Source organism: Trachypithecus francoisi, unplaced genomic scaffold (genome assembly GCF_009764315.1).
Source record: "Trachypithecus francoisi isolate TF-2019V2 unplaced genomic scaffold, Tfra_2.0 Lachesis_group10, whole genome shotgun sequence".
Lineage (NCBI taxonomy): Eukaryota > Metazoa > Chordata > Mammalia > Primates > Cercopithecidae > Trachypithecus > Trachypithecus francoisi.
Window position 1 is genome coordinate 105475646 of NW_022681455.1, and position 27488 is coordinate 105503133.

Sequence of the window (27488 nt, forward strand, 5' to 3'; positions counted from 1 at the left end):
AAAAATAGTAGCTCAACACTGGTATTAGTCTCTTATAGGAGAGGGCAGGGGAGACAAATTGTTCAGTAGATTGGCTTATCTAGGGTTATATAATCCCCTTGAAAAATATAGATGGTATCCGCAAAGTATTGTGACAAACTAAAATACTTATAACTTCCTAGAGAACAAAATGTCTTAGTATAATGTTTTCAGAGGTTAACAACAACTAAATATGATTGCACATATAAAAAGAAAACATACAGGGCAGGTGATGGAGGCAAAGTTATCACAGCAGGGAAAGCTTAGTAAAGGTTCTGTTTATAGATGTCCCATGACAAACAGTAATATTGCTAGGAATACAGCCCCAGGAGTTAGACCTCCAATGTAAGTTGAGAATTGCATCAACACAGATAAAAGATTGACCACAAATATTTGAGAAGCTAGACAAAAGATGGCAGCTAAGAGTCATATGAGAACATCTGAGTTTTCTGGACAACTGAATCAATCTCTTCACTATTTTTAAAACTAAATCCATTATGCAATATATTGTTACAAGCATTTCTTTGTCAGAAAACTGATATAAGCCTAAGCTGAAAAAATACAGCAGTCTGTCAATTCAAGGTGAAACTGGAAACAAATTTGAGAACACAGAAAACTCTAAGAGTGAACACAGGGCTTTTCATAAATTCAAATACAGAAGTATACATATCTTAGAAAGCATTATGCAAACACGATTAGTGCCACTCTGTTCAATTCAGCTCAGTACACATTTTTCAATGTTCACTGTGTGCCCGAGTTTCCCTGTTTTGGAGCAAACTATCATTACAAAATGAATTCCTATATACATATGTGTGTCCCACGAGGTGTGTGTGTGTTTCTGGTTGAGAGCTATCCATTTATGTTAGTGCTTTGCAGAATTATCTCCTTCGGAGGCATATTATAAGTGCACATTCACCAAAGCCAAAAGGTAACAGAAAAATCCTAGTGTAAATACAAACTTAATGCATGCTAAGTAACATTTCTGTTTTAAAATGATGGGAATCATTGACAAACTGAATCACGGGTTGTTTCGTAGGCTTCTTTTAAAACACGTTTTTCTACATATAACTTCCTTCACACTTCAGTTCTTAAGAGCAAGTTCATTGTAGAAAGCCAGGCAGTGGGAGAGAAAAGGCTATCATAACACCTAGGACATTTTGCCTCATCATCTCATTTGGTGAGTGCTTGATTTACAAGGCCCCATAATTAAATACTCATGTAAGTTCAAGAAATAATAAAGTAAATCAAATCACAGACTCTCAAAATCCAAGTAGCATGGGGCGCGCCTGTCAGGCCTCTGAGCCCAAGCCAAGCCATCTCGGGTGCAGGCGGGCTGAGTCCGAAAAGAGAGTCAGAGAAGGGAGATAAGGGTGGGGCCGTTTTATAGGATTTGGGTAGGTAAAGGAAAATTACAGTCAAAGGGGGATTGTTCTCTGGTGGGCAGGAGTGGGGGGATCACAAGGTGCTCAGTGGGGGAGCTTTTTGAGCCAGGATGAGCCAGGAAAAGGAATTTCACAAGATAATGTCATCGCTTAAGGCAAGGACCGGCCTTTTCACTTCTTTTATGGTGGAATGTCACCAGTTAAGGCGGGGCAGGGTATTTGCACTTCTTTTGTGATTCTTCAGTTACTTCAGGCCATCTTGGCATATACATGCAAGTTACAGGGGATGCAATGGCTTGGCTTGGGCTCAGAGGCCTGACAGCGTCTGTATGCTTTAATCATCAACACAGAAGGATTCAGTGGTTAAGGCTATAGCATCCGGCCTCTGAAAGCCTGGGTTTAAACCCAGCTGTAACTTCTATTTGGTTGATTGATTTGAGACAAATTATTTAATGATTCTGTGCCTCATTTTTCTCATCTATGGAATAAGGGTAACAATAATGCCTACCTATGGTGGTGTTAAGAAAATTAAGTAGACAGAGTATGGAAAGGATCTTGGCGTGGGTCGTGGATCACAGCAACTGGTATTTATGGTACTGATGATAGTGATAACAGTAATGGGGAAAGTAATAATAAGATTCTTTAAGCCTGTTCTTAGTTACTGGGAAAGCAATCAACCTATGGCCTAGTACATGGCTAGCATGGATTGCATGAATATAGCAATCGGTATTCCTCCTTTCGCTCCCATGTTAAATGGTGGCATCTGTCTCTCTGTTTCCACAGGCCTGCACCGTCACAAACTTAAATGGGCAATTTCCCTACCAAGTAATGCACAGAGAAAAACGGTGTGGATGAGCATAAAAAATATATACATATATTCATCATTCCTGGTTCTTCCACCAACTTTATCTAGGGACTGCATCAGGTCTGGGACTACATAAACAAAAACAGCAATTTCTAATAATCTGCAAGTCTAGAACCTCCTTAACTAATGAAAGGGGAAGCAGAAATCGTATTAAATTTTGCCATTTTTATAATGGTCAAACAATGCTTTGTTTCATGCCCTTGAGGCAACAATTCTGCAACTACTTTTAGATATCAAGCTCTGTACCCAGCCACACTGCATTAAAACTGTGCTTGGAAGGGAAGGCCAGCTGAAAGATTAAATTGCCTTACAAAGTTGAACTAATCTCTTTTAATGCTTTACTTGATATCAATATTCATAAAGCCATCCTTCCCCCAAGGGTTTATCAACCTCTTGAAAAAAAAGATAAATGGAGTTGTTTGCATATTGACCCTGTAAGCTTCTGCTCTTAGTTTTCCCACTGCTTCATGAATATCAAAGCCAAAAAAAGTAAAATAAAATTAGACTCACTTATTCACATGCATCAAATGAGCCCATGTTTCCGAACAGAGGTGGCATTATTATTTCCGGTTTGTTCTTCAACAGGAAGACATTATAATGACTAGTGAAAATACTTGTGCTATGCAATATAAACGCCATTTGTTTTCCAGTTCTACTTCTCTGAATGCATAGGAACCTTAGTACGAACCTCGGTTGTCTCTGACTGTGAAATTTGGATTGTGAATGATTTCAGGGGGTAGGCTGAAGATAAATCTTGGTCCGTTGGCTGTGTCATCCTTGTCATCTGCACTAATTGTAACAATTGGCTGAAAGAGAAAGGTGGCCCATAAATAAATCATGCTGACATTGGCACATCATTTATTCAAAAATTCCTGGCTGGCTAGAAAGCCTGATTTTAATTAGAGAACATAGCTTCAGAGCAAAACCATGGCTCTGAAACTTTTTGGGCAGTGGTTGGTATCTCCAGGTGATGCTTTAAAAAACACACTCTATTTCTAAGTGCATTGCTCCTAGCCAGAAATAGGGAAAGCAGGATTACCTGGTTGGAAAGTGGCTTGGTCTGATCACTCTCACAGATGAAACCTTCATAAGGAGCAGCAAACTTGGGAGCATTATCGTTGACATCAAGGATCCTAATGGCCACTGGGACTTTGGCTTCCTGATGCCGATTGTCTGGGAAGAGAGAATGCAGACAGTCAGGAAAGGTCAAGGAGAAATACACATTGGTCCAAGCATATTCTCGGGAAAGAGTAAGCTCCAGCGACCCATTTGGACCGTGCAGGGAAAGATGTTCTTGTCACAGAATCTGTGTAAGAGCAGAAGGGTGCTAAGTACAGTGGGAGAGGCATGTCTTGGGATAAATATCGGTGTTAAGACGAGTAAGAACTAAAACACTTTTCCACGTTTGCTGACTATGATGCTGAGCTTTAGTTCTAAAGGCTTATCATGGAGCCTGATCCCCAGACAGTAATCTATCAAAGTGGTTCTTAAATGTGGGAGTCTACAGAAAAGCATTAAAACCATCTGGGAACATGTTGGAAACAAAAATTCTCAGGTCCTATCCCAGACCTACTGAATCAGAGGCTCTGGGGCAGGGTCCAGAAATCAGGCTTAATGACTGATCAGCTTGATGCATGATCAAGTTTGAGGTGTTGTCTATAGATAAACAAGAACCCACAAACCTTGGACCTAAGGACTTTGCTTTTCTGGGTTCAGCAAAGACTAGTGACTAGATGGAGTCAGAAATCTTTAAGTGATTGTTATGAGTTTCAAACTCCTGAAGGCTGCCGGCTCTCTCGCCAAGTCTATACCCAGTTCTGTCAGAAAAAGCAAAAACATTTCCCTTTGCCTATGTGTCTTCCTAGAGAGATAACCAAAAACACATTTTAAAGACTGAAAAATCTGTTTAAAACCGAAAAAGTTAGTCTATCTCAGCTATTTTATTTCCCAGAATATAGAGTCTGAAGCAATAATACTTGGTAAAGCAGAATAAAAACCCTGAGAAGAATGCTTACGGATTTCTGCTGCAAAGACAGTGATGTTGAGCCAGGCTGTTTCCTCTCTATCCAGAGGTTTTGTAGTTTTAATAAAACCGTCCTCTGGATTAATAGTGAAAAATCTGTCGAGGTCAGTGTGACGATCGATGGAATACCTAAGCAGAATGCAAATGAGGCAATTAGACTAAGACATTCGGAGCAGATTAATATTTGAATATTTTCTCCATACTATATTTAAAGCAAGCTTCTCAATGAGTTGCTTAAGCTACATTTTCTTTCTAATCAAATTTACTTTTGAAACTTTGTACACGAATCTTTTATAGAAATAACTTTGCCACGTTGGAATTCCTTATTCAGTACAATGAATGAAAGGGTTGTTTAGCATATTTGATTGAGAAGTATAATAACGTGAAGCATATTTCTCCACATTTACTACAATCACCCATCTTCTGAATATTTATGGAACTGCATTTGGAAAGTGAGTTTGCCTTGCTCCCAAACTACTCAGAAAGTCACAAATGTATCAAAACTTTGCCAGATTTTTGCATATGAAATATTAAATACGTTCGAGTGTATTTAAATTTATCAAGATCATGTACAGACCTAAAAATCAGTTTGTCTTTATTTAAAGAAAAATGCAGCCTGGTGCAGTGGCTCACTCCTGTAATTCCAGCACTTTGGGAGGCCAAGATGGGTGGATCATTTGAGGCTAGGAGTTCAAGACCAGCTTGGCCAACATGGTGAAATCCCATCTCTACTAAAACGTACAAAAACTAGCTGGGGATGGTGGCACACACCTATAATCCCAGTTACTTTGGAGGCTGAAGCATAAGAATCTCTTGAACTCGGGAAGTGGAGGCTGCAGTTAGCTGAGATCACGCCACTGCACTCCAGCCTGGGTGACAGAGTAAGACTCTGTCTCAAAAAAAAAAAAGAAAAGAAAAGAAAAAAGAAAATGTTAACTATATTTTAGTAAATCTGTTTAGTTTATTTAGTTTCAGGGGTTCTCAGTTAGCTTGGCTTTGAATTCCAGTATGCAATGTACAAAGTAAGCTTGGCCATTTACTCGTAGGGCATTTTCCCATAGTTTAATGACTCCAGGCTGTGCATAATAGTTCATTTTAATGACTCCAGGCTGTGTATAAAATTTTAGTTACTCCCATCCACTAAGTTAACTTTTTACTAATAAAGGACAAAAAAAGTCACATAATACTATTGGGCTGTATTTATGGCAAAGTGAGGTGGCAGACGGGGAAAGAATGGCTTTTGCTGGGTTGTAGTAAGGTAAAATAACTTGCCCAGGATACAGTCTTGTTGTAATGGGTCTGTTGAACTCCAAAGCCTCTTCCCTTACCACTCCCTTAGACTAACTCCCAAAGGGAAAAGAACAATAATGGGCCACGTTAATTCACGTAGTACGCTGAGCTTCATAAATGGGTGATTTTCTGCTCTTAGAGGTCTAAGCTATGATTTCCAAAAATTTACAAAATGAGTATGTCAGAAGGCATTCAGTGATGGTCAAAAATCAAAGAATAATTAGAGATAGCAGAGACCATGAATATCAGAAGGTTTAATCGTCTAGATTTACAAATGATGAAATTTACAAATGGCCTATGTCTAGTTTCTGGAAGAGACAATATAGGAAGCCAGATCTTCTAATCCCAGATCATGTTCTTTTCAGGAAAGAGGGACCCCCACTGAGCAGCACTTCACAATATATAAACATGAGCTCATTCACGATGTCACTTAACTTCACAGCTCCCCATAAAAATGGAATGATGAGTCCCTTGCACAGTGACAAAACCAAAGATATTCACACACCTCCTCAATGTCAGGAGATGCTCAGTAACTGAGCCCTCAGCAGATAACACTATGCGGAAAGGAGTCAAAAAAATAATCAAAGACTTTTTTTCCTTCCATGAGGGAGCTCCCTATTTAGTTGGCATGACAACACACATGTGGGAAAAAAGATCATTAATAATTCAAGGCATTATTCCACAGAAATGAAGGGCATGAGTTTTGGGTTTTGGAAGTCCTAAGTACAACTTCATAATTGGCTACACATAAGCTAGATGATAATGGAAAAGCCACTTAAGTTCTTTGAGCCTTAGCATGTTTATCTTCTAAAATGGAATTAATATATATATATATTTTCCAAACAGAATCTCACTATGTTGCCTCAGCTTGTCTTGAACTGCTGGGCTCAAGTCATCCTCCTGCCTCAGCCTCCTGGGTAGCTGGGATTGCAGGAACCTGGCTGAACTGGAATATTAATAGTATCTAACTCTTTTGTTATCTGTAAGAATTCAATAAAACAATAAATGTTTAAGATACATAATGTAGTGACTCACATATAAGCAGTGCAACCAACAATAACTGCTATTGTTTTTGTTGTTGATGCTGCTGTTACACACTGAGAACAGACTGTAGAAGCTCTCATATGTAAGAGCGTGACCTTCATCCTATAGCCAGTGAGAAATCATGGCAGGCTTTGAGCAGAGGAGCAAATAAATGGACACAAGCTCTCAAGGAGATCAAAAACATATGATGGGCAAGATGGTCTGAGGAAGAGAGAGTAGAAGAAGGAGCAGAGGAAACTTAAGGATTTGATGCTGTTTTTAAATACATGAGGTGATGAGAGTGAAGTACAGGGGTGACAGAGGAAATGGAATCCTAGATGATGATGAAAGCCCCAGTAGGATTTAGTGGATATTTGGGCATTTAGGGGAGGCTGAGAGAGTCCAAGGTAGCTTCTCACCTGAATGTCTGAGAGAGGGAGATTAAAGGACATCGAAAAAGAAAATATTTGCTATTGTGAATAGTGCTGTGATGAACAGTTGAGTGCTTGTGTCTTTTTATTTTCCTCTGGATATATATTTTTAAATAAATATTTATAAAATTGATTTTCCTTTGGATATATGTCCTGTAATGAGACAGGATCAATCATATCCCCAACCTCAGCACTACACAATATAACCATTAACAAATCTACACATATACCCCCGAATCAAAAATAAATGATGAAATTATTTAAAAAATTAAAAAGAAAAAAGAAAAAGAAAAAAAGTCAATTATCAGGAAGGAAAGGTTGACATTTCATTAAGGATATGTCAAAATGCTCAGAGAGCAAAGACTCAACTCTATTGTAGGCTTCAGGAAGTCAGGGGTGGAAACAGCTGTTTTTGTTTTAAAGCATGTCACAATAATTATAAGATCAAAAATATGTCTTGGATAAATGAGTGAACCAGTGAAAGAAAAAGCAAATGGGTGAAAATACACAACAGACAGTATCATAAATGCAGAATTAGAGTCGGGGAGAAAGATCAGCCTAGGGGCAGGAAATCTGAAGCATCAACTTAGGTCAATTACCGCTTGGGTAAAACCCTATAGGTGAGTGGACACAGAGAGAGAAAGGACCAAGTCAATGCCTGGACAGGGATCAAAGACTAGTGAAGACATCAGGTACAGTGTTATCTGAGGCATAAGAGGTTAGTGCCAAGAAAACTAAAGGGAGAGAATATTTTAGAAAGGAAATTGTAAACAAAAATGTGTCTAATGCTACAATCTGAGAAAAAGAGATCTGCAGAATGTCCAAGAAGCTAAGGGTTAGGGTGATATTGCAACACCTCCATTATATGTCCAAGTACACAAATTTCCACAAAGGTGAAGAGAAACAACCAGGAAATTAGGTAGGGAGGATAAAAGACCCATTAGATAAAAAGTTTGGAGGCCTGGCGCAATGGCTCACGCCTGTAATCCCAGCACTTTGGGAGGCCAAGGAGGGCAGATCACCAGAGGTCGGGAGTTTGAGATCAGCCTGGCTAACATGGTGAAACCTGTCTCTACTAAATATACAAAATTAGCTGGCCATGGAGGCACATGCCTGTAATCCCAGCTACTTGCTTGAACCCGGGAGGCAGAGGCTGCAGTGAGCTGGGATCGCACCACTGCACTCTAGCCTGGGCAACAGAGTGAGACTCGGTCTCCAAAAACCAACCAACCAACCAACCAACAAGCAAACAAAAAAGTTTTGAACAGACTAGGTGCAATGGTTCATGCCTGAAATCCCAGCATTTTGGGAGGCTGAGCCAGGAGGATCACTTAAGCCCAGGAGTTTGAGACCAGCATGAGCAACATAGTGAGAACCCCCCTCTCTACAAAAACAAAACAAAACAAAATTAGGCAGGCACAGTGGCATGCACCTGCTGTCCCAGTTACTTGGGAGGCTAATGTGGGAGGATCACCTGAGCCTAGGGAGCTCAAGTCTGTAGTGAGCCATGATGACACCACTGCACTCCAGGCTGGGTGAAAGAGTGAGACCCTGTCTCAAAAACAAACAAAAAAGCTTTGAATACTCTCCTATAATTTGCCTGACATTTCTAAAGAACAAAGACCCAAGTAGGTAGAAGTGGGGGGTTGCTTCGAGTGTGGTATTGAGTATCCTTGGATAATTATAGACATGGAAATTGCCTACATGCACAGAACAGCTACCATTTGAAAACATGACCCAAATAATCAATTGTAGATGTGAATCCTTGGAGACAATGAGGTGCAGAGGAAATGAGTGAGTGTTTTTACGTCACAGTCACTGCTCTTCTAAAAAGTTTATAATGCACCTCGATATTCTAGGCCAAAGATAACTCATTTAAAATTCACACTGTGAAGATTTTTAAGTAGTTTAAAGGTGTTAGAAGGGTCCATAGTCATTATTTAATGTATCTTTCTGCACAAAGAGAATATAGTAATCAAACCTTCTTGGGAAATCTTTCCATTAGTGGCTGCTGGGTTAAAGTAAAAAGCTCAAAATGAACTCAAGACAGATCTGGGTTAAAATCCAGTGTTCGACACTGACTGTCCATGTGATTTTAAAGAAGTCCCATCATTGCTCCGAGCCTCAGTCTTCCCACCTATTCAGTTCTAGAGAAGCCATAGCCGCAAAGGATGTCAGTGAGAACTGACATTTTTTGTAAAACCTGTTGTACAAGGCTGAAAAGATGTTCAGTAAATGTTAATTATTTCTTTTTTCCTCAGAAGAATCAATGTTCAAAGATCCAAAAGCAACCCAACATCACTTAGAGTTGGGAATTCCTTCTTCCCTGCCACTATTTTCTTTGATATAAATGGACAAACTCCATTGTCCATGTAATTTGTTTTCATATTTAGATCCACTTACTTTTTCTTAAGTGTCTGCCTCCTTAAGTATACTGGGAACCCCCAGTGTAGATGTCATCACTTCTCTCACGCTTCCTGTTTTACACTCAAAAACTGTGAGCTGGGCCTTCTAAGCCAAATCAGGAGTTATTTTATTTATTTACTCAATAAATATTTGCTAGACATCGACTTTGGGCCATGTGCTCTGTTTGATGGAAGGTGCAGTGATGATCTAGAACAGGGGTCAGCAAACATGTTCTGCAAAGGGCCAGCCAGCAAATGCTTAGCTTGTGCAGAAATTAGAATCCCTGTCTCAACTACTCAACTCTGCCCTTGCAGCAGGAAAGAAGACGTAGGTAATATGAAAACAAATGATGTGACTGTCTTCCCATGTAACATTACCTACAAAAATAGGTGGTGAGAAAAAAGATGAGGAATTCACAGTTTCTGATTTCAAAACATAGTACAAAGTTATGGTGATGAAGGCTATGTGGTACTGCCGTATGGATAGACATATAATTAATGGAATGTAATCAAGAGTACAGAAACAAACCTGGTTTCTATGACTATGAATGGTCAATTTTCAACATGAATGCCAAGACCATTCAATTAAGAAAAAATAGTCTTTTCAACAAATAGTGCTGGAATAATTGGATACACACATGCAAAATAATAAAGTTGGACCCCTTCCTGACAACATATATAAAAGTATGCTCAAAATTGATAAAAATCTAAACGTGAAAGCTAAAACCATAAAGTTTATTTTTTAAAAAATGTGTAAATCATTCATGACTTTAGATTAGACAATTATTTCATTATAGACATTTAAAAGAAAAAGAATAGACCCACTGGAATTCATAAAAATTAAAACCTTTTGTGCCTCAAATGACACTATTAAGAAATGGAAAAGATATCCCATGGAATGAGAAAAAAATTGCAAATCATATATCTAATAAGGCCCTACCATTCAGAATATGTAAACAGCTCTTACAACTCAACAATAAAAAAACAAATAATCCAATTATGAAATGGGCAAAATACTTGAATAGATATTTATCCTAAGAAGATATACAAATGGCTAATAAACACATAAAAAAACGCTCAGGCTAGGTGCAGTGGCTCATGCGTGTAATCCCAGCACTTTGGAAGGCAGAAGTGGGTGGATCACTTGAGGCCAGGAATTTGAGATCAGCGTGACCAACATGGCAAAATCCTGTCTCTATTAAAAAATAAAAAAAATAGCTGGGCCTGGTGGTGCACACCTGTAGTCCCAGCTACTCGGGAGGTTGAAGTACAAGACTCACTTGAGCCTGGGAAGCATAGATGGGACTGAACTGAGATCGTGCCACTGCACTCCAGCCTGGGCGACAGAGAGAGACTATGTCTCAACAGTAAATAAATAAATAAATGAGTAAATAAATAAATAAATAAAAGATGCTTGATGTCACTAGTCACTCTGGAAATACATATCAAAACTATAATGACATATCATTTCACACCCATTATGATGGCTACAATCAAAAAAGGCAAAAAAGTGTTGGTGAGAATGTGGAGAAATTAGAACTCTCATATATTATTGATAACAAAGTAAAATGGTACAGCTACTGTGGAAAACACTTTGGCAGCTCCTCAGAAAGTTAAACATAGAGTTACCATATAATCCAGTAATTCCACTCCTGGGTATATGCCCAGGAAAGACGAAAACATGTTTAGGCTAAGACATGTCCAGGAATATTCAGCATTATCTGTCACAGCCAAGATTGGAAACAACTCAAACACGCATCCAAATGATAAATGAGCGAATAAAATGTGGTGCACGCATACAATGAAAAATTACTCAGCAATAAAAGGAAATGAATTAGTGAGGCACTCTGCAACATGACTGAACCTCAAAATCATTATGCTACATGCAAAAATTCAGTTACATAAAACCACATTCCATTTATATGAAAGGTCCAGAATGGGCAAACATACAGACACAGAATAAGTTAGTTGTTACGGGAGACTGGGAAGAAGGAGAAACAGGGAGTGACCGCTAATGGACATGGGATTTCTTTGGTGGGGAGAACAATACAAATATTCTGGAATTAGACAGTGGTAATGGTGGAACATCTTCATGAAATATACTAAACACCAACAAATTGTACAAGTTGAATAGGTAAAGTTCATGCTTCATGATATGTAAATTTTTTCACAACAGAAAAAAAAAAGAGAGAGAGAGAGAAAAACAAATGGCAGCCAGGTTTGGCCTATGGGCTACAGTTTGTCAAGGCCTAAACTACACAGACATCTAACTCTTTGAGACTCTCCTCTAGTGAGAACATCGCATAACCTAAGTGTCCCTGTGCTGTAGCCTGGTGGGTGAGGTAGAGAGGAGCTAGTGGAAGGACATCCGATACATCTCTAGGGAGCCCTGGAAGAATTCCTACAGGAGATAACACCTAAGTGGAGATGGAGAAAATGAGTCCAATGTGGCAACTTGGAAAGGCAAGTGCTACCAGCTAGAAGGAGGAACATGTCAAGTCCAGGGATTAGGGGAGAGCGGGAGAGCTTCAAAGAATGGATGGAGGTAGAGGGGTGCAAAGAAACTTTTTAAACTAAGTGAATGAGGTTAGATTATTTTGAAAAGGGAGACAAGAGGGAACCATTTGATCATTAACTTTTTTCTTGCGTTTTAACTAAGGTAAGATGTGATGTTTGGATGTGCATTGTATGAGGGTCACTCTGGCTGCAGAGTCAGGATTCATGCGGAGAAGTAAATGAAAGACTGAGGGCTGGGAGACCCTGTGGAGGTACCTAAAGAAATCCAAGCAAGAGGGAAATGAGGGGAGTGGCTGTGGGGAGAAAAAAGAAACTCCTGCTAGACTCCGGTCCAGGGGAAGTTCCAGGGCACTATCCACTTCCACTTTATACATGTGTGGTTCAAGCCCCTTCTCCACCTCCTTCTCATCACCCTCTCATCTTCACCATTAGCTTCATCAGTCATTACCTCAGGATGAAGAGGAGAGTGGAGAAGCAGAACTCTGGATCACGTTTCCTTTTTTTTTTTTTGAGACAGGGTCTCACTCTGTCACCCGGGCTAGAATGCAGTGGCTTGATCTCGGCTTACTGCAACCTCTGCCTCCCAGATTCAAGTGACTGTCCTACCTCAGCCTCCCAAGGAGTTGGAATTACAGGTGCACAGCACCATGCGCAGCTAAATTTTGTATTTTTAGTAGAGGCAGGGTTTCACCACATTATCAAGGCTGGACTCGAACTCCTGACCTGAGGTGATCCACCTGCCTTAGCCTTCCCAAAGTGATGGGATTACAGATGTGAGCCACGGTGCCAAGCCACAGTTCTGGATCACATTTTTTGTCACAAAAAAGTATTCATAATAATAAAAGCACCCGAAATTTATTAGGACACTTTACTACTCTTACAAAGTATTCAGCAGCAGTTAGACAGAGCTGACTTTCCTTGCCTCCTGCTCAGTGGCTGCATCATTCCAGGAAAGTCACTTTGTCTTGCAGTGCCTCCAGTTTCCTCTCATTTGAAGGCATAACAATGTATGTATCAATTAAGTTGAGGGGATTGATTAGATCACATAGCTAACCTCCTCATAGAGTAACCGGAGAATGGGAAGGTATTTAATAAATTGCAATTACTATAATTATTTCACAATAATTATTTATACTTCCCCACAGTCCCCTGAGGCAGACAGGCCCAGTTCAGGGCTCCGTCACTTAGCATGCCTGGGGGAATCTGCTCCAGAGCAAAGTCATGTAGCTTGAACAATCTTATCCAAAAAGTCAGGAACAGAGGTGAAGGAGAGCTCATGTCTTCTAAATCGTAATCTTGTTTACATTCTACTGAACCTGATAAACTTGGACCCTTTTTGAAATTGAAGAACGTGGTTCCTACAGGGCTTTTCCAGAACCTCTTGACTTTAAAATTCCCCATTCAAGCTCTTAAAGTAAATCCGTCTGTACCTTATTGGGCTGTTGGCAGCATCAGGGTCTTTGGCATGCACTCTCCCAACCACGGTGCCAGCAGCTGCATTTTCTTGGACTTCATGGATGTAACTTGGGGCCAAGAACATAGGGGGCTCGTCAGCATCTTCTACTGCAATCTTGACGGTCACAGTGTCCTTGAAGGGGCCATTGCTGATAAACTTCGGGTCGATGTGCACGTTGGCTGCCTCTACCTTCAAGCTATAGGCTCTTTTGGTTTCAAAATCTACAGGCTGGCAAGAATGAAGAGAAGATTGACAACCAATTCCTTGAATGGAAGAGAAAGAACTGATTGTTTTATAGGGAAGAGTGAATAGTTCCTCAAAGGGAGAAAATCAGACTCTACTCAATATCAAATTTCCTGAGCCATTTGGTCAGAAAATCACACAAATCAATTGCTGAAACTTAGAATGTGCCTAATGGGTCATTCTAAGAGCACGACAGACACAGAAAGACCATGTCATCTAAAATGAACCTTATTCTATATAGCAACACTAGTGTTGCCCAAATAAGTCACTAAGAATTACCTAAGGAAGGGAATTAAAACACTACAAAAAAAATTTGGTACCTCATTCTGAAAAGTAAGAATCTTGGTAACAAAAATACCCACTGAGTTTCAGCCAAAAACCATGTTCTTTTTGATGACTGGTTCATACCTCTCCCACCCGCAACCATCCAGCTTGATCATACTGAAAGCTTCATGTTGAAAGTTTCTGACCACGTTCTGTTTCCCAATGTCTGGGACTCTTACCAGCAGTGGCCCATAAGATGACATAGGGTGGTTTATAGGTAATTTGATAGGTGAGGTTGTCAAATGATATTAACTTACATACTGAGATAATTATTTATTTTCCAAGTCTTTAAATCCTTGACACACCAAGTAGAACACCGTTTTAACATATCTGCTCTGTTTCGCAATCTCTTTTGTGAGTTATTATGATACAACTCTAGCTAGAATGTAATGGCATCGTTTTGGTTTGATTGCATTTATTTTTAAGTTACCTTCTATTTTTGGCAAGTGACAAGATAATGAGGGAAATGTTTCCTTTTTTAAAATGCTTCCTTTTTTTAAAAAAAAGAATGCATATATATTAAAGATGGTCTATTTAAAGAAAAACAAATGTAAGCAGTAAAATTTTACACGAATATGAAAGAAAAAATGAGTAGTAGCATTTGAATGGCTGTAGTTATAGGGAAATTGATGGTAAACACTGCCTAATTTTGAATGAGAGGAGTTATAGTGAATCAGTCAGCAAAGGATGGAAAGTAACATTGTAGCAGAGAAACAAGCCCTGCTGCCTAGGAAACAACTTTCTAATTAGTGCTCTGGATGTTGCTGAACTACCAAATGTTTGGAAAGAGTTTCATCTTCTAAGGCGAGCATCTGCTGGCCATGCTGTTGTCATTTGCCTGGCAAACGCTTATTCTGAATGGGCATACAGTCACGGGGCTTATTCCTGATCTAATTCTGCAGTACTCCACACTGAGCCTGATGATCCCAGTTTCAACAGAGTTAAACATGTTCAATATCCTTGATACTTTTTCTACCATCTTCCTACCTCCCTCTCCCCAGAGTCAGGAAACACTACCTTTTTCCAAATCTAAACCAGCCTTTCCGTCATCCTGGGACTCAGCAGTTCCTTTCTCCTTGGCTAGGTTACTGAGCAGCAGAAAGGAAAGATATTTATAGACTGAACATACGAGATTGCTGCAACTTCTAAAAAATCCCTTCAATCATTAGATAGCATTAAACACTGGAATATGATAGTTCTGAGACTGGGTAATTTATAATCAGAAAAGAGGAAATTTTCTAATATCAGATAGTCTGTTGATCTTACTACAGCAGAATCTTTTGTACTTGGTTTAGGCATGTGCCTAAGGACCTGGAGCCATTTTCCCACTGGGAAGCCTTGTTGGTGTTGAGGACAATATCCTCATGCTGCAGTTTCACATCCCAAGCTAAGCTCTCCAGCGCTTTGCAGAGGTTTATGCGGGATGTCCTTTCCCAGTTTGGCGAGATTCCAAGTCTGGTAGTCAGTTCAAGCCTCATTGCCTTGTGAAGTCCTCCTCAACAGCCCCAGATAGATTTGTGTGGCCCCCTAGTGGCCCTTTGGCAGCCCTTCATTTCCCTTCCCAGCGAGGTGGGGGTGGGAGTGGAATGGAGGAGAGCATCCCTAAGAAGTCTACTGAGTCTTACTGCTCTTTGCTGATCTTTGTCCCACGGGACGCAAGAATGACTGTACCAAGTGGTCATACGCATCCGTTATTTTGCCTGAATGAGGAGTGGGGTTGATAGATGCTTAACATTTAGACATTTGCCTACAATTTATTCCCTTCCTCCCTCCAAAAAAGATGTGAGGTAGTTTCCCATGTGAACATTTATATCCATGTTATGAGTAGTTGAAATAAAGCTAAATGAGGCAACACATTGCATAAGCCATAAAAATCTTAATACCCCCTAGTTTACTAATCCCACCTCTGAAAATCTTCCCTGAGGGATTAATTCAACAGAAAACCAAAACAAACAATATTCAAAAATGCATGATATTTGTTAGATATAATAGAAGGTTATATCTAATCTGTGGAAATATACACACAAAACACGAAATCCAACTGTGAGGTTTTATTAAGGAAATAATGATTCATCAATAGGATGGGATGTTATGTAGTCATTAAAAATGATTATGTACATTATATAACAGCATGTAAAATGTTTATGATGTGACATTAAGTGAACAAATCAGATCACCCTCTGATTGCAACCGTGTTAAATGTTATGTATCCATATCTATATATGTGCGGACAAAGAATATAAAGCAAAATCAAACATAAAAAGTTTTATTAAAACAGGGAATATTAAAAATGCCTTATAATTCTGCTCTGACACTGCTTTACAAGGAGTTTATTTTGTTGAAAATAAATAGCTCAGACACTGTGCGGTGATTTCTCTGAGATAAATGGGATTCCCATTCAGCCAAAGGTGCTGCGTGAACAGATCGGATTTTCCCCTCTAAGTCCACGAAGCCACCTAAAATCTCACCTTTATTTGACCCCGGTTCTTCCTCCGCTAACCACATAGAGACTGTCTAAATACCTCAAGGGTAGTTTCTCTCTCCCCTGTTCACCATTAAACTTAAGAGAGAACGCAAGAGGGATTTATTGCTTTCTAAAATATTCAATAAATGAACGATTCTATCTAGTAATTATTTCTTGAATTCTTCTCCTTCACTACCGTCTCACTACCTCTTCTACCTTCTTCAATTCTTTGTAATGTCTCCCTTGAATTTTAACAAGTTTGTTCATTGGTTTTACTGCATCTATCTTAAGACTCTCAAGATTGAAGGTATTGCAGCTTTTTAAATGTGTCCTGTTTCCATTGATACTAGCCTTTCATGAGTTATTTTTTTCTGCCTTTTCTGTCCTTAACTATCCAGCAAATTCCTCCTCATCTATCAAGACTCAGCTTGAGAACTGCCTCCCTCAAGAAGTCATTCATGACCCACGTTCATAGGTCTTATCACATTATTGCAGGCAATTTTCAACTGGGGAGTGATTTTGCTCCCAGTTACTCCAGGGATATTAGGCAATGTCTAGAGAAATTATTTTTATTATTATTATCAGGACATTGGGGTGGGGTAGAGCATGTGCTTAATGACCTTTATTGAGGGGAAGCCTGGGATACTAGATACTACCAAATATCCTACAAGGCACAGAACAGCCTCCTACAACAAAGAATTATCCAGCCCAAGACATCAACACCTCCAAGGCTGAGAAAACTCTCTCAGTTTTAATTATTGTTTCACTTCACTGTCCTGTTAAATTGTGAACTCCCTGTGGTCAGGACTCTGTCTCTTCAACTTTAGATTTCCAGCCTCTGGCAAAGGGCCTGCCTGACAAATAATAAAAACTCAATAACTCTTGGTGGAAAAATGGGTGAATAAATTAGGAAATAAATAAAAATACTAAGTTAAAAAATAATTTAAAATGCAGAAATAGCGCCAGAATGTCTCTATAGACTTTTATGGTATTAAATTGCATGTAACGACTTTCACAAGGAGTCATATTTTTACTCTGTTAAATTCATCTATAATTTTTCTTTTTTTTCCCCTGGTGGACATTTGGAACTTTGTGCTACAAGTTTGAGCAAATGTTCTTTTACAAATGAAATAACATCTTACACTGTTTAAAACCTAAACATCAGTGTTTTATAGAAGATTATTCCTTTGCCTAGAATAAACACACTGAATTGGAGGCAAATGTGCAAATTAATCATATGCAGAGAGCTCATTTGCGATGTGTGAGTTCCATGGGGGTGTTTTAAATGTTTCAGGATTTCAGAGATACAGTGTGTGTTTATGCCCTGAATACACTGAAAACAGGTGACAACCTTAGCATAACCAACTACCCAATTACATGAACAGCAAAGGATGGGAGGCAGGAATCTTTGATGTCAATGTTCACATGTCAGTGTCAAGCAGAAGAGATAGTAATATTAATTAACGAAGTAAGTTGACAGCTCTAGGCAACACACAATTCGCACAGCTACTTTTCCAGAGGAGAAACCAGAATTAGTGATGACTACCCTAGCTCCCTGTGGTTGATAATTAGGCTTTCTCAGTCCTACCATTCATCCATTAACGTAGACTTTTCCAAGTATCCAAATTTCACCCCAATTTCCATATCCTTCATTTTCTTTATTTTTTTAACAGTCACTCCCTACCTTCTCATTGTTTTGTGCCCCATAATATTTTCCCCAACCCCAACACACTTTAAAATGTTGTAAAAGGCCAGCTTCTTAGCACAGGTCACTCCTTGCTCCCCCACCTGAAAGATTCCTTTCAGGACCAGTCTTCCCCCACTGGTCCGTCCTTGCCTCCTCTTTAGCTACTGGCCTCTTTATTGATTCTTCAAATTAACTTTCTATCAGTGTTACAGTCCAATCTTTTCCACCACACCAAGGAGTTTAATATGCATGCTACAAAATCAAGTTGAAAATGAATGCTTGATTAAAACCAAGGTAATCCCATCCTCCAATTCTGATTTAATACTCCATACACTTTCATGATGGAGAGGTGTTGATTTCTCAAATGGTAAATCACGGGGAGAAACCATTTTAGAATGTATGGGAACTATTTCTCCACTTGGAAGTGAATCTTATCTGGCACTCCTTTACAAACACTTTCTGGGCCAGCTGTTTTCGAAATGTCTTGAGAGGGAAGTTGTTCTAGAATAACCACGGTGTGAATTCCAGGTCTGCATGCCTGAGCTGTGTGACAGTGACTGGGTCAAACGATTTCATTTGTCTGAGACCCAATCTCCTCAAAATTAAGTGGAGGTCTCTTTGCCAATTGGGATAATACTACCTACTTTATACTTTTTGTTTGTTTGTTTGTTTTTGTTTTTGTGAAAATTGAATGAAATGATGTTTGTAAGAAGCTGGTGTTCTGTCTTGCCAGTAGTTAGTGTTGAGTGAATGTAAAAAAGAAGAAACACTAAACTTCTCCTTGTAATAAATTAATCCCAGAGACATGTTTTTGATGACTGACTCTGGGGGGAGGTCCACAGACTACCTGACTATGAGGGGAGGTCCACAGGCTATTTGACTATGGGAGAAGGTCCATTATTGTTGCTTCTCCAGGTTCACTTGAGATAAAAACAAGCAGAGAATTGACTTAAGTTTCACAGAGGGTCCAGCAATGCAGTGAACCTTGAATGTTCAAACAAGAAGAGTTTTGAGCAGCCTATCTAACAGATTCAGTGTGGCAGAGCTAAGAGGGCAATTCCATGCATGCTCAGGGCTGCTTCTTCAAAATCTAGATTTATTTCACTGTCCTTCCCGCCATGAGAGAACTGTGCTTCCCTCCATCGGAAAACATTTAAGAACTGACTAGCAATCTCAGGCAAGTATCACCAGCCCCTTTTGTCAGCTTGTCCGCAGTAACAGAAAGGAATATAATTCTGTGATCTTCCAGGGCTCAGAGCTCAACTACAAAGCCGGGTCGGCCCCCGGTTTCACAAATTCTCATTTCTTAACCGTCGCCTCCCTATTTCTTGCAGTGTTGCCTTGGCAGAGCAGGTCACACCACTGACATGTCTGATTCCTTACCCTAACTCACCTTTTTCAGCTTTATCACCCCCTCCTGGGTTTCATAGTCCGTTGTGATTTCAAACAATTCCATACCATCTCCATCAACAATACTGTATGTGACTAAGCCATTTTCTCCAATGTCTGGGTCTTTAGCTTTCACTCTTCCTACTTCCTCCCCAGGGACGGCTGCTTCTGACACAGACATCTGGTATACGCCTAGAAGAAGAAGACATCTACTTTTATTTTCCCTTTTATTTGGCAGCTGCAAGACTAGATTTCATTGAATCCCAATAAATTTCTCAAAAGATTTGAAATTGAACTTTCTATTGACTGAAAACATGAAAGAAGTGAATGGATGTGGGGAGGAAGATCCCACATGGCCTGCTTGTCAAAAGAATGTGTTCTATGAAGGGTAATAAAGCAATATCTGGAACCAGGTGAAATGCTGGAGTCACCTGTCACATGTAAGGGAGGAAAACAATGCTGTGTTACATTTCCCATCAGGTAATGAGGGAGAACCATGCATGTCTTCATTTATCGAAATAACTGAAGATTCTTTTCATGTCTTCAGGATGGTCCATGAGTTAACTCCAAGACTCACTTATGGTATTGCCAACAGCCCAGGAAAAAAAATTCTGTTTAAAAGCCTTCCTTCAACAGCTCCATATTTACTTTAAAAATGCAAACTTTGGCCGGGCGCGGTGGCTCAAGCCTGTAATCCCAGCACTTTGGGAGGCCAAGACGGGCGGATCACGAGGTCAGGAGATCAAGACCATCCTGGCTAACATGGTGAAACCCCGTTTCTACTAAAAAATACAAAAAAACTAGCCGGGCGAGGTGGCGGGCGCCTGTAGTCCCAGCTACTCGGGAGGCTGAGGCAGGAGAATGGCGTGAACCCGGGAGGCGGAGCTTGCAGTGAGCAGAGATCCGGCCACTGCACTCCAGCCTGGGCGGCAGAGCAAGACTCCATCTCAAAAAAATAAAAAATAAAAAATAAAAAAAAAAATGCAAACTTTATCTTTAACATCACTCTCTGTCTAACTCTATATTTGACACTCCCCTTATTTCACCTCCTTCACAACTTACCTCCTTCACAAGTTGGTCATTCGTTACCTTCTCCAGAAAGCTTTCCTGCAGTGTGACCTTCCTATATATTTATTTAATATTTATTGGGAGCCTAATACTGTACATGGAGGTACCGTCCTAGTGCCAGGACACTGTTTTATTTGGTTGTTTCGTTTACTACTAAACAAAACAGTCAAGATTCCTCTCCTAATGAGGCAGACTGAAGAGAAAAAATAAAAACAAATGTAAACACACTCTGATGTCACTGCACTGAAAAAGGAAAAGAAAGTAGGGTAAAAGGGTGAGGGTTCTGTGAGTGGATGTGTGGTTGTGTGTGTGTAAGTGCATGATTGTGTGTGAGGGGGTAAATGTGTGAGTGGCTGTTGAGTGATTGTGTGGGCATGAATCTGTTGTGTAAGAGTGTGAGTGTGTGTATGAATGTGAGCTATTTGTGAGTGAGTCTGTGGATGTGTATGAGTGCTTGTGTTAATAATGCGTAGGTGAGAAGCAGAAAGAGGGAGAGATTGATTTTTGAGTAGTGTGGTAGAAGAAGACATTCTTTAGAAAAAGGAATCTAAAAAGACTGAGGAAGACAATGATGTGAATATCTGCAGGATAAAAGCTACAGGCTAGGTGATTAGCAAGTGGCAAATACCCTAAGGTGAGAAGATCCTAAAACCTGCAGAGGAACAAGAGGAGGAGAGTGACTCCAGCCTTCTGGTGAGAGAGAAGGGCATGTAGGGAAGTGGAGGCCAAATTGCATAAAATAGACCATTGCGGGTTTCAGGTTTTGTTTAAACTTGGGGAAATCACTGGAAGGTTTTCAGTAAGTAGCTGAGATTCAACATTATCTTATTTGCTTTTCACATTTAATACTCTGTGCGCAACATAATATCGAGAAGCCAGGGTTGAAAATCTTGCCTCTATCATTTCCAAGCAAAGTGGTCTTGGGCAAGTTACTTATGCTCATTATGTTTTAATTTCCTCTTACAGAGATTTCATCAGTTCCAAGACTTTGTCTATATTTATCAATAGTATTTTGCTTTGCAACTTTCTTTTGGATTCATAATCTATTTAATCTCACCATGCCCTCTACATTAAAGGACGAGTGGGAAGTGGGAGTCCCTTGTAGATAATTAGCAATTAATACGAAGGTTTAAAAAAATTGTCCTATGCAGATTTTCTCCAAATCTCATTCAAGTTCATGGCAGCGAAACCAGTACAACCAGTACAGTAGCAATGTAACTTTACTATATGATTATCTATGACCAAGGGCAGTAAGGGCTGCCTGCTAATAATTCTGCTTGACCTTTCTTTTCCAGCACACTAGACAATCGTACAGTGTGGATAATGGAGCATGCAGCTCTTAGAATGTTATATGAGCCTCAGGCTTATTGAGGATGCTGAACTTGTGCCCAGCCAGGCAAAAGATTCTTGTGTAGATTCTTGTTTTTGAATTCCTTTAAGTCACCACAGTGCCTTCCTGGGGCCACATTTAGTTGCCTTCCTTGTTATCTCATTTGCAAAATGTTCCATTTCTCTGATAGTGAGCTCACAGGCTCTAACGAGACACCTTCATGATGAACCCCCCATGCATTAGCAGCACCAGCAGCACCACAGTCATACTGTCCATCCATATACATCTATACATACAGAGACAAACTTGTGTTCAAACTCTGACTTTGTCATATTTCTAGGGCAACTTATGCAGTTTTTATGGAAGCCAGTCTCATCTGTATAATGTAGGCTCTTGCAGAGATTTACAATAGCAGTGACTATTCATTAAATGATGGTAGTTGCTATAATTACAATTATTAATAATAACCTTTCAAAATCATTTTTTTCATTTAATTCCCTTCACAATTTTATGAACATTGTGGAACAGCCATAATCCCCCAGATAACAATGGCTAGAATTTGTTGACAACTTATAGACAGTTGTCATTATAAGATTTTACACTAGCTCCTTTAGTCCAAACAGTAATCCTATTAATTAGGTACTGTGGAAGATTGCATTTTCCAAAACATGGGCCAAACAATATCTCCCATCCCACGTGCTTTTCCTTCAACATGACTTTGACAGGTCTTCCATTGAAAGGTGGAGTCTACATAAACTCCACTTAGATTTGTGCAGCCTGATGACTCCAGTGGAAACAATGCGATGTGACTTCTGAAGCTAGTTAGCAAAAGGCAACACAGTTTCTGCCTGGTGCCCTTGGGAATCACACGTTCCAAAACCAGCCCACACAGAAAGGAAGCAGCAATCAACACAAACTTGCCAGCCACGCAAGTAAGCTGGTTTGGAAGTGAATCCTCCAACCCCAGTGGAGCTGTCCCCAGCTGTTGCTGTGGGGAACAGAGGCATGCTGTCTCCTCCAAGCCTTGCCCAAATTCCAGACACATGATAAAAACAAATTATTATTATTATTATTTTAAACCACTGTTCTCCAGCAATTTGTTACATAGTCATTGATAGCAGATTCAGGTACTATTATATCCAGGTTAGAAATGGGGACACTGAGGCAGAAAAGCGTTCATTAATTACTAGATTGCATCATGACTACCAAGCAAAATACTTAGCAAAAACAATGTTTTGTTTCCAGGGTTGTAGAACTTTTTACATTTTTTCATTCTCCTACTACCTCTACTCCCCGACATTGTTATTGCTGTTGTTGTCCTGTTTTTGTGTTTTGTTTTTGTAAGAATGATATGAACTGCCCCTCATTTTCTAGATTTTCTTTTTGATACCTGAGTAAAGCAGGAATAGGTTAGAGGAGGCAGAGGGCTGGCTGTGGCACCATGGAAAAGGGAAAACCAAGCCCACCTACTTACTCTGAGGAAACTTTGGTGGGTTGTCATTGACATCGGTCAGTGTGATCGTCACTTTGGTTGTCCCTGAGAGTCCGCCCATATGTCCACCCATGTCCTTGGCCTGGATCACCACGTGGTACTCCTCCTTGGCCTCCCTGTCCATGTTGGGTAGGGCCGTTCTGATGATACCTGGACAGGTGAGCAGGCAACATCACAGATATTCGTTTATAACATTATGACAAGAAAGTTCTGAGCACTGAGGAAGCAATGCTGAATAAAATAGCTCATGCCCTGGGCAAGAATCATTTCAACATGATAATTACAACCAAAGGCAGCCATAATGAAGCATCATTATGTCTTTTCAAGCAAATCATAAAACTTACTATACAACATTTGTATTTATGTTTTCCTGTACATGCAAGTAATAACCTTATTCTTCTCAGATATAAACACCCTAAAGACTGAAATATTTGAGTGGCCATTGCATGGATATCTATGACTAAACTCATACTTTTTGACTTCCAGCACAATCTTCTCTAAGTCTATTGCTGCATACAATTCACAGAAATGTTTTGATGGCACATACTACGTTTAAAGTAGGAGGTGCATATTTCATGCAATACATTAAAATGTAAATATTAATTTTGAAAAGAGTGAACCAAATGGGTTAAATGTATACAATGCTCATACAAGCAGGTACTATTATCACCTGTCACTGAAAACAATGATAAATTAATAACTGAATTCTACATGATTGCTGGATATTGGCACATGTGTGCCATGCTCACTTAAATCTTTAGGAGACATTTGGAAGCTTTTTCTCTCTGTAGATATGGCAACAGTTACCTGAGAAATATGGAGAGCACTGTGGAAGCCTTAGTCCTTATTGCTGTCTTACTTCTGGCATTAAAGTTGAGTTTTTAGATTATATTTGTTATTGGGTCGTCGTGAAATATGAAAAAAACAGTAATAAATGTTTCATGGTGTGCTAACTGTGTGCCAGGCACAGGTCAAGTATCTAATCCTCACACTAACCCTGTAGGGTAGCCCTCTTTATTCCTTTTTCATATTTGATCAAACAGATAATTAAATAAGTTCTGATCAGGCCTGGGACTTCTTATTCACCATGTGTTACAAGTCACAGTGACATTCCACAGTACCTGTCTGTGCTTCCACCGAAAAATAGGGTTGTCCTTCGAGGATACTGTACACTAACTTGGCGCTATTTCCGTAAGTGGGGTCATCTGCATCTGAAGCTGTCACCTGGATTACTGACGTTCCTTAAGAGCGAAATAAATTAATTAGCAACATCCCCTCAGCTTTTCAAAGTATGTTCTTGTTTACAAAGTTTTATTTTAAAATTAACCCTGAAGAAGGCACCACAATTATTCAACATTCTCTCATTTTCCTGGAGTTGAGATGCAAAGCAACCAGTCAACCAACCTTCCTTCCTTCTCTATAAAAATGCCCACAGTTTAAAAATGAACTTTCTGTATTTATAGTACATCCTGCATCGGTTGGTGATTAAAATAATATTACAAACATTATTGCAAACATATCTTACAACTCATGCACTTGAAATGTTCAGTATATCAAACAATTACATTAAAATCTTCCCAAAGTGTATAATAAATGATAATTAACGATAAATTGCTTTCATGAAAGGACAGAGTATAATCTTCCATCTGTAGCAGAACAATAAATACATCACTTTATTGTTGCTTTGCATGTAATAAAATTGCTGCTAATACTACAATTTAATTAATTTATGGCCATAAATATTGAGCAGAATGTTGTTCCCTACTGGCATGAAAATTGCATCTTCCCACCTGTAGCTGGTCTGGTAGCCATGTAGCAGAAATCACCAGTAGACATCTGGTGAGAGGTAAGGGGAGCATTCATGGGTCAGAATGAAGGGAAGCCAGAAACCTGAAGAAAGATGGGGCTCTGTTTTTCCTAAAAACAACTTTTGTTTCTGGCTGGTCACAAATAGCAAGTATCTGGGGCATGGCGTGCTGGGCTTCAGAGCAGGGAGAGAGGAGCTGGAAGAAGAAAACCAGCAATTATCGAATTTCTCTGTGCCAGCATGATCTGGGGGCACATTCCATGTATTTTGCCAGCATTCCTCTGCTGGGCATTTTTTTACATCCACTGTATTATTGAGAAATTGAATAAGAGATATATGAAGCTTTGTAATCTATTTCACAAAGTTAGTAATTGCCAAACTCTAACCCCAATCCAGCACGCAACAAAACTCAAGTTCATTCTGTAACATTTTCAGCAGAGGGGCAAGGTTCTACATGGGAGGCAAGGGAGCCAGTTTCCACAGCCTCTCACTCCCTTTAATTTATAGGGTTGTCAGTGATTTTTGTGTGTTGTACATCTCACTTTTTTCTAGTTACTGTTCTATAATTCATTATTTCATAGAAACAACCTCTTTGGAGCTCTTCCCATTTGTCAGTCACTATTCTAGGCAGGATAGATTTATAAAGGAAAATACCATCATCGCGTGGCTAGGGAAATTATTAATTTTTAATGCTTAATTTCCTTCTAGAACTCTGCTACATCCTTTACAATGGTTTTGCATTTCACATCTATTTCACTTAACCTTCAACATAGTTTATGTTATCCTCATTTTATAGATGGCAAAATGAAAACCTAGAAAGGTATAACAGGTTGCCTGGGTTTGCATGGCTGATTAGGAGTGCAGCCATGATTCATAGCACTGTCTGACAACAAAGACTATACTGTCATATGCCGTAATACAATGTTTGAGTCCTCAAAATAATAAGAGCCATCCATGACAAAGCCACATCCAGCATCACACTGACTGAGCAAAAGCTGGAAGCATTCTCCTTCAGAGCAGGAATAAGACAAGGATGCCCACTCTCACCAGTCCTAGTCAACATAGTACTGGAAGTCCTAATCAGAGCAATGAGGCAAGAGAAAGAAATAAAAGACATCCAAATAGGAAAAGAAGAAGTCAAATTATTTCTCTTCACTAGTGATACGATTCTACACCTAGAAAACTCTAAAGACTCTGCCAAAAGGTTCCTAGAACTGATCAACTTCAGTAAAGCTTCAGAATACAAAATCAAGGTACAAAAACCAACGGCATTTCTATACATCAATAACACTCAAGCCGAGGGCCAAATCAAGAATACAGTGCAATTCTCAATAGCCACAAAACAATAAAATACCTAGGAATACATCTAACCATGGAGGTGAACTATCCCTATAAGGAGAATTTGGAAACACTGCTGAAAGAAATCATAGATGACACAAACAAATGCAATATTGATCGTTCAATGGTATTGATTCTTTCAACCCATGAGAATAGAATGTTTTCCCACTTGATATCATTAAAATGGATATACTGCCCAAAGCAATCTACAGATTCAATGTGATTTCTATCAAACTACCAACATTGTTTTTCACAGAATTAGAAAAAAAAAAAAAAAAAAAACTGTCCTAAAACTCATATGGAACCAAAAAAGAGCCCTAATAGTCAAAGCAATCCTAAGCAAAAAGAACAAAGTTGGAGGAATCACCTTACCCAACTTCAAACTATACTACAAGGCTACAGTAACCAAAATAGCATGTTGCTGGTGCAAAAACAGACACACAGACCAATGGAACAGAATAGAGAACCCAGAAATAAAAGCCACACACCTGCAGCCACCTGATTATCAACAAAGTTGACAAAATTAAGCAATGAGCAAAGTACTCCCTAATCAATAAATAATGCTACGGTAGCTGGCTAGCCTGATGCAGAAGAATGAAACTGGACCCCTAACTTTCCCCATATACAAAAATTAACTTAAGGTGAATTAAAGATTTAAATGTAAGACCTCAAACTATAAAAGCCCTAGGATAAAACCCCAGGAACACCATTCTGGACATTGGCCTTGGGAGATAATTTATGACTAGGTCCTCAAAAGCAATTGCAACAAAAATAAAAATTGACAAGCAGGACCTAAGTACACTAAAGAGCTTCTGCACAACAAAGGAAACTATCAACAGAGTAAAGAGACAACCTACAGAATGGGAGAAAATATTCACAAACTACACACCCAACAAAGGTCTAGTATCCAGAATCTATAAGGAATTTAAACCATTC

At 39.4% G+C, this 27488-nt stretch overlaps 1 protein-coding gene across 4 annotated transcripts in view; it reads right to left on the reverse strand.

Annotated features, from left to right (window-relative positions):
• CDH11 (cadherin 11) overlaps positions 1-27488 on the reverse strand; it is a 177913-nt gene that overhangs the window by 22376 nt on the left and 128049 nt on the right. For all 4 annotated transcript variants that reach the window (XM_033218672.1, XM_033218671.1, XM_033218673.1 and 1 more), the window contains 7 exons: positions 24529-24648; positions 23390-23557; positions 19522-19709; positions 13385-13638; positions 4281-4417; positions 3305-3438; positions 2954-3071 (listed from right to left, as the gene is read on the reverse strand). In XM_033218672.1, coding sequence (XP_033074563.1) covers positions 2954-3071; positions 3305-3438; positions 4281-4417; positions 13385-13638; positions 19522-19709; positions 23390-23557; positions 24529-24648 — 1119 coding nt within the window. The remainder of the gene's footprint in view (positions 1-2953; positions 3072-3304; positions 3439-4280; positions 4418-13384; positions 13639-19521; positions 19710-23389; positions 23558-24528; positions 24649-27488) is intronic.